The following is a 15,264-nucleotide window of genomic DNA, read 5'->3' on the forward strand; positions in this document are numbered from 1 at the left end:
TGGTCCCCCGACACACGGTGGTTCTGCAGTGGCATGGCTTGAGGTGTTGTCTCGAAGGGGAGGGAGTAGCCCCTTCGGACGAGCTGCAGCACCCACCTGTCCGATGTTATTGTGCGCCAGTGGGAGAGGTGATGGCGAACCCTGCCTCCCACCGGTGTCACATGGGCCTGAAAGCTCGGACTAGGAGGATTTTGTGGCAGATTCTGCGGGGGAGGTGTGGCATGACCTCGCCGCTGTCCCCGACCGCCACCACAGCGGTTTCCACGGCCGCCACCGCGTTGATAATTCTGTTGCGGTGCGTGGCTGGCAGCACGTGTGGGACCGCCCCTTCCTTGGCCACGAAAGGAGCGAAACGAACCTGTTTGCTGGCGCTGGGTCGAGAGACCCAAGGACTTGGCCGTGACCCTGGAGTCCTTGAAGCGCTCCAGCGCGTGGTCCGCTTTGTCGCCAAACAGGCGACAGCCATCAAACGGCATGTCCATCAAAGCATTCTGGACATCAGCCGAGAAATTGGCGGATCTCAGTCAGGCGTGGCGACGAATCGCCACCGTCGTGGACATCGCTCTGCCCAGCGAGTCGGTCGTATCAAGACCACACTTGATGGAATATCTTGCTGCGTCTCGGCCTTCAATCATAGCCTTGCCGAGCTTAGCCCTTACCTCCGCGGGGCAGTCAGGCAGCAGGTCCGCGACCGTGTCCCACAGAGAGTGGGTGTAACGGCCCAAGAGGCATGCGGTGTTTCAAGACCGCAGTCCCAGACTCAGGGACGAGAAGACCTTCTTACCATACTGGTCGTACCTCTTCGATTCCCTGTCGGGCGGGGCCGACGGGAATGGGGTCTGGGAGGTGGAGGCCTGGATCACCAGACTCTCAGGGGTGGGGTGGGTGGACAGAAACTTAGGGTCGTCCGCACACGGACGGTGGCGTCTGGCCACGTTCCTATCAACAGGCGAACCTGAAGCGGGCCTGGACCACATGCCCAAAAGTACGTCCGTTAAGGCCTCGTTAAACGGCAGCAGTGGCTCCTGTGGGCATGACTGCGGTTTGAGTACCTCGGTGAGGATGTTAGTCCTCACAGCCGCGACAGGGAGCTCAAGGTGTAAGGCCTTGGCAGCCCTCATCAACACCACTGAATAGGCAGCCCCCTCCTCCGGAGCCACGGTAGGAGGCGAGACAAAACCAGGGTTGGAGGAGTCATCCAGACCACTGGCATCACCCAAGTCACCTGTCCAGTCCATGTCATACTGACACTCGCGTGTCAGAGGGTCCTCGGACCCCTCCCACCCCTCTCCGTATTCTACATCCTCACCATACTCGAAGTCAACAATGTAGACCGGCTCCTCGGGGTTCACAGGCCCCATTGGCATCGAGCCCGGCGTCGATCGACGCCGGTCCGACTCCGCGTCCGGATTCGGAGAGGGAATGGGGACGGCGCCGCCCTGAGCCGGCGCCGGAGCACCGGCGGCGCCACGGGTTGCCCCGATGGAATCGGCGCCGGAGAGGCCGGTTGACCAGCCGGCGTCGACCCCGAGGGTCCCTGCGGCGCCGGGATCGGAGCCGTCGGCGGCGCCGGGGCCGGAGCACCCGACGGCGTCGAGGCAGGGTCACCCGAGCCGCTAGGGCCCCCAGACGGGTTCACAGGGCCCGAAGGCGCCGCGGAACCCGCCGGAGGAGAAAGAGCCCTCATGGCCACGAGGAACGCCTCAATCTCCTCGGGGACGCGCCTTGCCCAGGGACCGCAGGGTATGGGGCAGGCCGCGTCGGCGACTCTCGCGGAGCCGCGGGGGTGGGGCTACCCGAACCCTCGGCCGCATCGTGCGAGCATCGGGGGGCGTCAGGGGTACGATGATGACGCCCCGACTTCTTGTGCTTCCTACCTGAGGAACCAGAAGAATGGTGACGACTCCCGGAGCGCCCATGACGGCTCCGCGACCGCTCCCTCGATCGCTCCCTCAATCGCTCCCTCGACCGCCGGCCGGACCGGGACCGCTCTCGACGCGGGGCCGACACCCGGAGCTCGAACTGCTTGGGACCGCTCCCTCCTAGCTTTATTAGTCAAGGCCAGGCAGTCGACGCAGGCGTCCACGTCGTGGTCGGGGCCCAGGCACAGGAGGCAGAGTCGGTGATGATCCGTGACCGACATCGTCCGGTCACAGTCGTCACAGTGCTTAAAACCGGGCATCCTACCGGCACCGTAGAAGATTCAGAGATCAAAAAAGATCAAAAAACTTGGTTAAAAGACCAGAGTACTGCTCTTCGGATCTGCGCTAACTGGCGCGGAAAAAAGAAGAACTGATGTCAGCGCGCGGAGGCGGCGTCTATATACTCCAGCGACGTTATCACGGCGCACGACGCCAACGACGGACGCGGAGCTGCAGGGGACGCCTGCAGACGACGCCTACCGACGCGCAGGGGTACTGCTACGCAAAAGTTTCCGGATCCAGACTGACGCCTGGGGATATTCTAAGGTAAGGAATCTAATAAGAACGTGTTTCTTTCAGATTCCTAGTTTCACATGCTCAGGCATTTTAGTTTATTGCCCACCAGGACCTCTTCAGTCTTGGTCTGAACAACTGTCAAGTCTAGTGTCATTAAGTATAATGAACTCATCTAACTTCTCAGAGATGTTAATCTTCATCTCGAGGACAAGCAGGACTTGGCCAGTCGAAATCTGATAGCCGACCTAGCCGCAATGAATATGATGCTCTGTAACTCTGGTCCCACGCACATAGCGGGACTTCCAATTTTTTATGATCTTCCTAATATGCTCTGTTCTCCTGCATTGCCAGTACAATGGTCCGATCACTTCCTGACTAAATGTAACATCATATCGGATGTCACTCCAGAAGTTCTCCATTTAAGGGCCAGTATTCGCAAAAGAGACTGGAGGAAATTAAATATAGACCTTCTAAAACAGAATTTAGATGACCGCCTGCCTTCCTTTACGAATGTGCAGGATGACAATGAATGTACATCGAGAAGTGTGGACAGCTGGCTTCTGGAAGCAGCAGATGCCTGCCTTCCCCTTTCAATCAAAAAACTTAATTCTCACAAAGCTCCAGCCCCTTGGTTCAACGAAACTCTTTAAACTGGAAAAGTCCAAGTGTAAGCGCCTTGAACTAGTATGGAGGAAAGATTACTCCTTGGAGTCTAAAGAAAATTATAAAATAGAATTAAAACAATATCACAAAGCATGCACAATTGCTCGAGCCAACTATGTAGCCACGACCATTAAAGAGGCCACCAATAAACCTAAAACGCTGTTCACATTAGTGAAAGAACTAGCTGGCTCCAAAACCATTGCTACTACACCTCCCCTGAGTGGCAAAAAATGTGAGGAATTAGCCCAATGTTTTACAAATAAAATTGACAACATTTATAAGGAAATAGCTACACATCAAGGTCACAGTCCCCATGTTCCCCTGACCCCCACATGGAACCCTTTGCCAAATCTTGATCCAGCCTGTACTACCCCAGTCCTTAATTGTTGGCCACCTCTTAGCCTGGAGAATTTGAGGGATATTCTAGGAAATCTAAAGTCAGGATCACCAAATGATCCGCTTCCCGTGCCTATACTTAAACAACTCAGCACTTCCCAGCTCTCTGTGATTTGTAACACCTTAAACTTGTCATTACAAAAAGCCACTGTTCCGGCTGTCTGGAAGCACGCGATGGTTTCACCATTATTGAAAAAACCAACGGCCGACCCAAATGTCCCTTCCAATTTCCGTCCCATCTCCTTATTACCTGCTTTCTCTAAAATTCTTGAAAAGCACATCCACTACCATCTTGCTCAGTTTACTGAGGATAATCATATTATCCACTTTTCACAATCTGGTTTCCGCCCTGGTTTTTCCAAAGAGACTACCTTGCTAGGGGTTACAGAAAACTTACGTAGGCTTTTGGACAAAGCTGAGACAGTGGCACTGATTTTATTAGATCTCATTGCCGCTTTCGACACCATCTCACATCCCATACTTATTAAAACCTTAGTTGATGTGGGTGTGGGCGGACCGGCCTTGGGTTGGCTGAGCTCATTTCTGAAGAAACGTACATTCCAAATTTTTTCCAACTCTGCAACCTCAAATTCACATACGTCTCCTTATGGTGTATCCTAAGGCTCAGTATTGAGCCCGCTTCTTTTCAATCTTTATGTTAGACAGTTATCATACATAGCAGAACAAGAAGGCCTCACACTTTTTACCTACGCCGATGATTCCCAGATCGCATTCTCCCTCTCAAATACTGCCCAGGACTCGCCATCTCTCCTGCAGTCAGGGTTGAGGAGAATTGCTGACTGGATGAATCACAATTTCTTGAAACTTAACGGCGAGAAAACTGAGGTGCTAATACTAGTCCGGCAACATGATTTATGGTGTGCCAAGCATTGGTCCTCTGAAATGGGTTCTCTCCACCCTTCCATCAGATCACGTTCGCAATTTAGGCTTTGTCATTGACAATGCACTGACAATGCAAGATCAAGTCAACAAGGTCTCTGCAACGTGTTTTATTATACTGCGCTGGCTAAAGAAAATTGTTTGGATGCTGCCAGAAGATTCTCAAAAATCCGTAGTCCACGCCCTCATAACTTCCCGGTTGGACTACGGAAACATTCTCTTACTAGGGGCAAACAAAGTTGTAATAAGGCGACTGCAATTGGTACAAAATGCAGCAGCAAGATTGCTGTGCAAATTACCTAGATCTAGCCATATTTCAGGTCCTTTACGTAGTCTCCACTGGCTTAAAGTAGATAGTCGTAACAAATTTAAGACACTGAGCTACATGTTTAAAATTAAATTTGACCTGGCCCCCCATTACCTTAAGTCCCTTGTTCACACTCCTGTACCTTCACGGAATTTGAGATCTGCCCACATGGCCTATTTTGTTGTGCCTAAAATTAGACTAGCCAGAATGGTGGGTAGATCTTTTGCTCAGTTAGGTCCCACCTTGTGGAACTCCCTGCCATTGCACATTCGAACTGAAACTAATTATGTACAGTTCCGCAGAGCCATTAAAACCTGGCTCTTTAACCAATAACTCTTCCTGCAGTTGAAACGGAGATTTAACGGAACTTGCCGGTCCAGCGCCGGGAAACCCTTTTTGGGTAGCTGTTGCGCTTAACAAACTCAAATAATAAATAAATAAAAAATAAAAGACACTCCATACCATGCAATCCAATGACAGGCCATAACATACCATCCTTACTATAAAATGAAAGACCATACCATCCTTACTATAAAATGAAAGGCCATACAATACCATACAGTGACAGGCTATACCAAATCATACTGTTCAATACCATACAATGACTGACCATACCATACTACACAAGACCATGCCTTACCATACCATATTATCCAATAAGAGGCCATACCATACTATATAATGGGAGACCAAACTAGATCATACAATACTATACAATGGCCGTCCATACCATACTACACAATGAAAGGCGTCACTATACAAAGACAGGCCATACCATACTATATAGTGAGAAATCATACTATTCGATATAATGACAGGCTATAGTATACAATGACTGCCATACCATACTATAAAGTGGCAGACCATACTATGCCATACCATATTGTACACACTGACAGGTCATATCATACCTTACTATACTACGACAGGCCTTATCATACCTTACCACACAATGACAGCCCATACCAGACAATAACATAACTTACTATAAAATCCCAGGGTATATATATACCATACCATACAATGACAAGGCATTACATAACGTGGATTTGTAACGCTAAATAACAGATGTTTATTGTTACCCAACTCAATGGTACTCATTTTATCGACTTCAGAAGGATGAAAGGCTCCGTGGACCCGCTGGGATTTAAACCTCTGACCATAAAGTCAGACACAGGCCCCTACAGTGGACTCATTTTTCCACTAAGCCACCAGACCCGGATATCAATGACAGGCCATTGCATACAATGAAAGGCCATACCATACCATCCTATACAATTACAGACCATACCATACCATCCTATACAATGACAAGCCATACCATTCTATATCATACGTGCTTTACAATAACATGACATTTCATACCATACTATAAAATGACAAGCCATACCATACTATATAGTGACAGACCATGCCATACAATGACTGACTTTACAATACCATACAGTGCTTTAAAAATGACAGGGGCACACCATACCATACTATACAGTGAAATACCATACAGTACAATTAAAGGCCATATCATATGGTATCACAAAATGACATACCATAAAATGACAGGCCATACCATACTATAATATAAAATAACAGGCCAAACCATACTATACAAAGACAAGCCACACCATACTATACAAGGATAGGCTATAGCATACTATAAAACTACAAGCCACACTATACTATACCACATCGTACAATACTTTACAATAACATGACATATCATACCATACTGTACAGTGACAGGCCAAACTATACTATGCATTGACAGGCGTTACAATTTTATTCAATGGCAAGCCATACCATGCAATGACAGGACATACCATAGTATACTATACATTGTCAGGCCATACCATACAAAGACTTGACATTTCATAATATGCAATGACAAGCATACTATACCATACTATATCGAACAATGACAGGACATACCATACCGTACAATAGTATACAGTGGCAGGCCATACCATACACTGATAGGTCATTACGTACCATACTATACAGTGACAGGCAGTACTATACCTTACCATAATATACAATGACAGAACAGGCTGTACCATAATATACAATGACAGGCAATGCTGTACTATACGGGAAACAGCCACTACAACGAAGCCGTTTCCACGCTGTACTTAACCACGCATGCTTTACTACGCATGCGTGGTTACCACGTAAAGCCTTTACCACGCATTTCCTTACTACGAAATACATAGTACAGGAATGTGTGGTAAAGGTAGAATTAAAAAAAAGGGGGGTTTGGGGGGGGGGGTCCCCCCCCAACAAAAAGATTGAGTTTAAAAAAAGAAATCACACTTACCATAAAGAGAATGATTTGTGCCTTTCGTCCTTCATGCAAAAAGCCAGCCTCCCTAACAACGTAATAACGTACGTGCGTCCACGTACTTCCAAAACAAAAAAAATAGAAAAGAGACCAATTTACATTGAAGGAGAAGTCCGTCTATGACAAACAGTGAGTATTTTTTTTAATGATATTAACTTTTAATGATTTTCGGGAATATATAAGGAATGGGGGAAGGGATCGAAAAAAGCATTTACAATGAAAATGCCATTAACAAGCATAGTTATACAACGAAAAACGAAGTATAACTATGCGTGGTAAAGGCATTTTCGTTGTAAAGCATATTCGTGGCAGTGGCATTCTCGTTGTAACGCATGCGTGGAAAAGGCATGCGTTGCAACGGAATGCGTAGTAAAATCATACAACCGTACTATACAAGGACAGCCCATGCCATACGATACAAATACTATATAATGTCAGTTCATACCAAACCATGCTAAAGAATGACAAACCATACTGTACAGTGGCAGGCCATACCATACACTGATAGGGCATTACATACCATACTATACAATGACAGGCCGTACTATACCATACCATAATATACAATGACAGGACAGGCTGTACCATTCTCTTCAGTGACAGGCAATGGCGTACTATACAAGTACATGCCATACCATATGATACAAATAGTATATAATGTCAGTTCATACCAAACCATGCTAAAGAATGACAAACCATACTATACAGTGACAGGCCATACCATACCACACTATACAATGACAGGCCGTATCATACCTTGATAGGCCATACCATATCATACTATACAATGACATACTATAAAATGGTAGGTCATACTATACCATACCATACCATACAGTGACATGCCATATCGTACTATACAACGAGAAGCCATACCATACTATAACATGATGGACCATACCATATACTGTGCAATGCCAAGCCATATTATACAATAACATACAGTGACAGGCCATACTATACAATAACATACCATACTATACAATTTCAGTAGCGACCCACAATAAAGGCCGTACTCTCGACCAGGTATGGACGGCAAACCTGGACATTTCCCCCCCTCAGTTTATCCTTGCACTTGGTCTGATCATTTTTTTAATTTCTTTTTTATTAAAATCTTCCCCGTCCACCCATCCTCCACCGGTGTCTAATTTCACGGCACGAAACTGGAAGCAGGCTGATACTTCTCACTTTCATTACATTCTGTCTACCACACTCCCTAGCGACACCATTGATATTAACACACAAACCGTTATCCTTGATCAATGGTTGACACAAGCTAGTGATGTGGTCGCCCCTGTGAAAACTATCAGAACTAAACGCCCACATGACGCTCAGCGCTGGTTTACTGATCAACTAAAACTGGACAAATGAGTCCTTAGACAAGCTGAGCGTCGGTGGAGACGAAATTATGACCCCTTACTAAGAACCACTTATATGGATCTATTAAAATTGTACAAGAAATCTAATCTATTGGCTAAATCTTCCTACTATTCCCAGAAAATTCTCAATTCAGCTTCAAAAACCAAGGACATTTTCCCTATTGTAGCTGAACTTTCTCTTCCTGATCGTGTTACTGTCCAGCCCCAACCCTCACAGGCTCTTTGCGACTCCCTCAATTTATTTTTTATTGACAAAATCACAACTATTAAAAACAATATTCCCTCCCCTTCCTCACCTAATGTCTGTGTTCTACCCCCCACGAATCCCTGCCGCTTGCACGAATTTCCCCCTATCTCTCAGTCTGAATTCATTTCTTTATTACATGTAGTAAGTTCTGGTTCCCCCAATGATTGTTGCCCCCCTCAAATTCTGAAAGATGCTTTCTTGGCCTGTCCAGGTCCCCGATTAGACCTTCTTAACTACTCTCTCGCTACAGGCTCTGTCCCCGATGCTTTAAAAAAAGCTGTTGTAGTACCCATTCTCAAAAAACCAGGCTCGGATCCAACTGTTTTGGGCAATTATCGACCAATCTCCCTCCTCCCCTATCTGGGGAAGGTGTTGGAGACTCATGTCACCCGTTGTCTGAGCGCCTTCATTGAAAAATCTCACTTCCTAGATGACCAGCAGGCCGGTTTTAGACCGGCCCATTCTACGGAAGCGGTCATTGTGGCCGTGATGGATGCGCTGAGACAGGGGGCTGACAAGAACTTGGCCCAGGCCTTGGTGCTATTAGATCTGTCGGCCGCTTTCGACACGGTCGATCATACTATTTTGATCGACCGTGTCGGAAATGCGGGTATCCAGGGCCTGGCCTTAACTTGGATTAGGTCTTTCCTCCAACAACGTTCTCAATCGGTTCAGCTTTCTACCTTCTCTGCCCCCCAATCTTCACTTTCCTGTGGTGTCCCCCAGGGTTCTGCTCTATCGCCCCTTCTGTTTAATCTTTATATGCAACCCCTCTTAGCCTCTCTCCGTCACACCCCTGTCACCATCTTCAACTACGCAGACGACCTACAGCTAATCTTTTCTATTGATTCCTCTTCTTCCTCTTGCTCTAACTTTCAATCCACCATGCTCACCATCTCTGAGTGGATGAATTTCAGTCAGCTGAAGCTCAACCCCAGCAAGACTGAGTTGGTCTTAATAGGAGGGTCCTCAAATCTTTGGAGCTCCAGCTTTGGGCCCCAAGCTCTTGGCCCTCCTCCTTGCCCAGTCAAGTCCGTGAAGAGCCTTGGTGTCATCATTTCTAGTGACCTTTCGATGAGACCTCAAATCAACTCTGTCACCTCGGCCTGCTTTTACCATCTACGCAGAATTGGCAAAATCCGTAGGTTCTTATCCACAGAAGCTCTCATACTTGTCATTATGGCTCTTGTCACCTCTCGCATTGACTATGCCAACTGCTTGTATGTGGGGATTCCTGCTTACCACCGCCATCGGCTCCAGCTGGTACAAAACCAGGCGGCCAGATTGGTTTTCCAACAGCCAAAGCACCAACATGTTATGCCCCTGTTGAAAAGATTGCATTGGCTTTCGGTCGCTTCCCGCTGTATTTTCAAAATGGGTTGTACTGTTTTCAAATCTCTTTTTGCTCTCGCCCCTGCCTTTACCTCTCTTAGTCTCAAACGCCACATCCCCCCGAGGCATCTTAGGTCTTCTGCACACAACCTCTTAATCACCCCCAGGTTCAAACGCAAAAAACATGGTGGCTCCTATTTCTCTTTTCTTGCTCCTTCTACCTGGAATTCTCTCCCTCTTTCAATCCGGCTTTCTTCTGACTACACCATTTTCCGTAAATCTCTTAAAACCTATCTTTTTCAGCTAGCTTATGATTAACTTTTCTGTTCACACCTGACGCTCTGTTTTGCCACTTTGTCTTTGAGCGCCATGAAACCAATTGGTGTTCGTGCACGGTAACACATTTCTTTAACATAACATAACATAACATACAATGACAGGCCATACCATACTATAAAATGATAGGTCATACTATACTATACTATACCATGCAGTGACATGCCATACCATTCTATACAACGTGAAGCCATACCATACTATAAAATGATAGCCCATACCATATATTGTACGATGCTAAGCCATATGGCACCATAACATACAGTGACAGGCCATCCTATACAATGATTCAGAAAAGGGGGTGGTGATGAACAGAGAGTCTGAATTAAGCAGACCACTCTTACCCAGTCCAAAGATCAGGGCTTGATCCATCACCGTTTTTTAGCTCACTGCACCATCCCAGCTCAGAACTTGGCTATATGCAAATTAGTCTGACCCTGGCCCAGTGCATCATGGGAACAAGGCAGACCAAACTACCAAGCCAATTCTTGTACTGGGAAGGAAACAAGCTTCCGGGGACCGGTTTCTGGCATTTCAGCTGTCTTCGGCCCGGCTTGCTTGAATCCTGATGGTGCAATGAGCAAGGGACTCACATCTGAGTATACCCTTCCACGCTTATGGTGGACAAAAATGATTCAGAAAAGGGGGTGGTGATGAACAGAGTGTCTGAATTAAGCAGACCACTCTTACCCAGTCTAAAGATCAGGGCTTGATCCATCACCGTTTTTTAGCTCACTGCACCATCCCAGCTCAGAACTTGGCTATATGCAAATTAGTCTGACCCTGGCCCAGTGCATCATGGGAACAGGGCAGACCAAACTACCAAGCCAATTCTTGTACTGGGAAGGAAACAAGCTTCCGGGGACCGGTTTCTGGCATTTCAGCCGTCTTCGGCCCGGCTTGCTTGAATCCTGATGGTGCAATGAGCAAGGGACTCACATCTGAGTATACCCTTCCACGCTTATGGTGGACAAAAATGATTCAGAAAAGGGGGTGGTGATGAACAGAGTGTCTGAATTAAGCAGACCACTCTTACCCCGTCCAAAGATCAGGGCTTGATCCATCAGCGTTTTTTAGCTCACTGCACCATCCCAGCTCAGAACTTGGCTATATGCAAATTAGTCTGACCCTGGCCCAGTGCATCATGGGAACAGGGCAGACCAAACTACCAAGCCAATTCTTGTACTGGGAAGGAAACAAGCTTCCGGGGACTGGTTTCTGGCATTTCAGCCGTCCTCGGCCCGGCTTGCTTGAATCCTGATGGTGCAATGAGCAAGGGACTCTTATCTGAGTATACCCTTCCACGCTTATGGTGGACAAAAATGATTCAGAAAAGGGGGTGGTGATGAACAGAGTGTCTGAAATAAGCAGACCACTCTTACCCAGTCCAAAGATCAGGGCTTGATCCATCACCGTTTTTTAGACACTCTGTTCATCACCACCCCCTTTTGTGAATCGTTTTTGGCCACTATAGGTGTGGCAGGGTATACTCAGACATGAGTCCCTTTCTCACTGCACCATCAGGATTCAAGCAAGCCGGGCCGACGACGGCTGAAATGCCAGAAACCGGTCCCCGGTAGCTTGTCTCCTTTCTGGTGAAGAATTGGCTTGGTAGTTTAGTCTGCCCTGTTCCCATGATGCACTGGGCCAGGGACAGACTGATTTGCATATAGCCAGGTTCTGAGCTGGGATGGTGCAGTGAGATAAATAACGGTGATGGATCAAGCCCTGATCTTTGGACTGGGTAAGAGTGGTCTGCTTAAATCAGACACTCTGTTCATCACCACCCCCTTTTGTGAATCGTTTTTGGCCACTATAGGTGTGGCAGGGTATACTCAGACATGAGTCCCTTTCTCATTGCACCATCAGGATTCAAGCAAGCCGGGCCGACGACGGCTGAAATGCCAGAAACCGGTCCCCGGTAGCTTGTCTCCTTTCTGGTGAAGAATTGGCTTGGTAGTTCAGTCTGCCCTGTTCCCATGATGCACTGGGCCAGGGACAGACTGATTTGCATATAGCCAGGTTCTGAGCTGGGATGGTGCAGTGAGATAAATAACGGTGATGGATCAAGCCCTGATCTTTGGACTGGGTAAGAGTGGTCTGCTTAATTCAGACACTCTGTTCATCACCACCCCCTTTTGTAAATCATCCTATACAATGACATGTCATACCATAGCTACACAATGACATGACATACCATATCTATATAATGGCATACCATAATAAACAATGACAGGCCATGCCATATCTATACAATGACATACCATACGGTACAATGCCAGGCAATCCCATACTATAAAACCTCTTGTAACTTGAAGATATCAGCTCAGCTAGCATGTCTCGCCTTCTGCCGTTGCAGCCTACATAGGCAGGTTGCTGATGGGACACTGGTACGGCTGATGTAGCCTCCACACTGACCTAGATATTGGGGAGGCCTTCACTAATTTTACTATCTCGGCCAATTAAGGCTCCCACCTCTGTATTGACATAGCATTTTGACGTTGGCAGCAGAGAACCAGTCTCTTATTCACAGCAGACTAACACTCGCACATGATATTTAACCCCTTAAGTGCTGCCGTCGGCCAACGGTCGTCGCGAGCACTACCTTGCCAGTGCTGCGCACGACCGTTGGCCGACGGGCCAGCATTCGTTCTTCGAACGTTCAGCACTGGGCGCTGAACGTTCGACGCTCTTATGTGGTTAGACAAGTCTTCTGAATGCGGTTCTTAGCCACATGGTTGCTTGCCAGGTATTCCTTACACATTGAAAATGCGGTACATCTCCTCCTGGATAGTCACCCATCCTAGAGGGCCTGGAATACTAATTTCCTCTCTCAGAAGGCACCTCTCTTGGCTCTTGGCAGACCTTAAAATCCTCCAGCAGCAAGAGCAGACTTGAGGCAGGCCTACGCCCCTATGGGAGACTGGCGGTCATGCAGACACCAGCCTTGGTCACACAGCAATCCTCCAGGTGCTTAGAGGAGCAGTCCCTACCTCAGTCATGAAGAACCTGAAACTTGGTAATGGAACAAAGTGGGGTGATTTGGATTCTACGTTTGTACACATTCCACAGACACATGGATGTGGATTCACTGAGGTTTCAGAACTGGTTTGGGGTGGTTGTACTTCAAATCTCTTTTCTTCTGACAATCCTCAGATACAGGCTTTGTGCAAGGTGATAGCAGGTAGCAAAGATGCTGGCTTCAAGAAGGAGTCTCCAAAACAAGGGCACGATGAAGTGATAGGTTTCTGCACCTTGCTGAGCTGACATCAGCCTTCCTGAAGGAGGAATCTGAGGCACTCAAAAATAGAGGCCATGCCTAGAAACTTCCTGACCTTAAACAACAGACTGTAGCCCCAGCCCTCACCCAATCCATCTATCAAATTACAGTGCTCTGCAAGAACAAATCAGTAGCCCTTTGATAACCGGGTCCTCATTGATTTTTTTCGGTGGGGTCCCTGTCTATAGCCTCCTCTACTTCTGTGTCTTGATCTCCACCCTCCAGCCACAGGAATGTAGTCGATGCACTTCTACAGAAGAATCTGAATCTGCTCTCCACCCTAGTTCATGCAAACCAGACGCCATCCAAAATGGATACCACTGATCCTTGCACTCAGACTGTAACCACCACAGACCTACTGCCATACAATACAATGCTACAGACCTCAAAACGCCAATTTCCCTGCCGGGTTTAATATAGGAATTCAGAGAAAATGCCCATTCACCAGATATTTTATTGCTCTTTTCCCTTGGTCTTGAGTAGGTCTATTCACAAACAGAACTTGGGCAATGAATTCAGGAGGCAATCACCACAGCCTCTGAACTTATAATATCAGTTGTAATTACTTGAGAACATTGTTTCCTTTCAATGGTGGCTCGCTAAAGCTCATCGTTTTCATTTAACCAACTACCACACTCAGGGAGTTTGCTTTGTTTCCTTCAATGGGACCATTGAAATAGCCCTCTTGTACCAAAGATGTATAAAAAGGAAAGTGAAGGACTGAAAACATAGTATCATGCCTATATGCAGTGATCTGGCAAAAATATAAAATGGGAGTGATCTGATAACCTCTGCCTTGGTACCTCAACACGCTCTGACACCCTTTCTCTTTGCAGGACCGTGAGGGCGATCTGTGACCACACAGGATCCTCGGGGTCCCACCTGAGCTTCCAGAAGGACGAGGTTTTACAGCTGCTTTCTACAGTGGATGACGACTGGATCCGCTGCTGCCGCGGGAGCAACACTGGTCTGGTGCCTGTAGCCTACACATCACTGATCCTATGAGAGATACGACTTGGGAGAAGCAGACGCGCTCTGATCCTATGACAGATACGACTTGGGAGAAACAGACACACTTTATCCAGAGACAATCTGCATGAAACCTAGAAGGTGCGCAAAACAGCTGGAACCCGTCCTCTTGGTGGGGCAGGTTCAGCTACATGTCTGCCTGGGCTGCCTCAGACAGGCTTGTGTTTGACTGGCCCTGCCACAGCCTTTATGACTCCTCAGAGATGCAGTTTCTGCTGTAAAGTCCAGTCTACCTCTGGATAATCAAGAGCACTGAAATGTTTAGAATGTTTTAAGAAATTGAGAATTTAGTGAATTGTGTCTGTAATAATACTCTTTGTGAAATATACACCTTGAGAACTCAGTTTAAGTAATGCAGTGAGTGTCACAAAAAAGTGCAATCTTCCTCCAGCAGTGTTCACTAGGAGCTACAATCCTCCAGCAGTGCAAGCTTCCTTCTCGGAGTGTTCTGCCATCCCTATAGGTCTCTGGCTGTAGGAGCGTCCCCAAGCAGTGCCAGGAGAGTGGTACAGGACTGCAGCAGTGTTTGCTTCCTCCAGCACTGCAGTTGTGTTGTGCCAGTGCTACACAACCCCACCATGAAATGTAAAGAACATCCTTCAGAAGTTCCCTCTCAGTGCTT

The 15,264-nt window shown here is 47.3% G+C and overlaps 1 protein-coding gene across 2 annotated transcripts in view; it reads left to right on the forward strand.

Annotated features, from left to right (window-relative positions):
- RUSC1 (RUN and SH3 domain containing 1) overlaps positions 1 to 15,010 on the forward strand; it is a 214,487-nt gene extending 199,477 nt beyond the window's left edge. For both annotated transcript variants that reach the window (XM_086947408.1, XM_086947407.1), the window contains one exon: positions 14,450 to 15,010. In XM_086947408.1, coding sequence (XP_086803534.1) covers positions 14,450 to 14,618 — 169 coding nt within the window. In that variant the 3' untranslated portion in view covers positions 14,619 to 15,010. The remainder of the gene's footprint in view (positions 1 to 14,449) is intronic.
- The last annotated feature ends 254 nt before the right edge of the window (positions 15,011 to 15,264 follow it).

The sequence above is a fragment of the Lissotriton vulgaris genome, chromosome 12, assembly GCF_964263255.1.
Source record: "Lissotriton vulgaris chromosome 12, aLisVul1.2, whole genome shotgun sequence".
Taxonomy (NCBI): Eukaryota; Metazoa; Chordata; class Amphibia; order Caudata; family Salamandridae; genus Lissotriton; species Lissotriton vulgaris.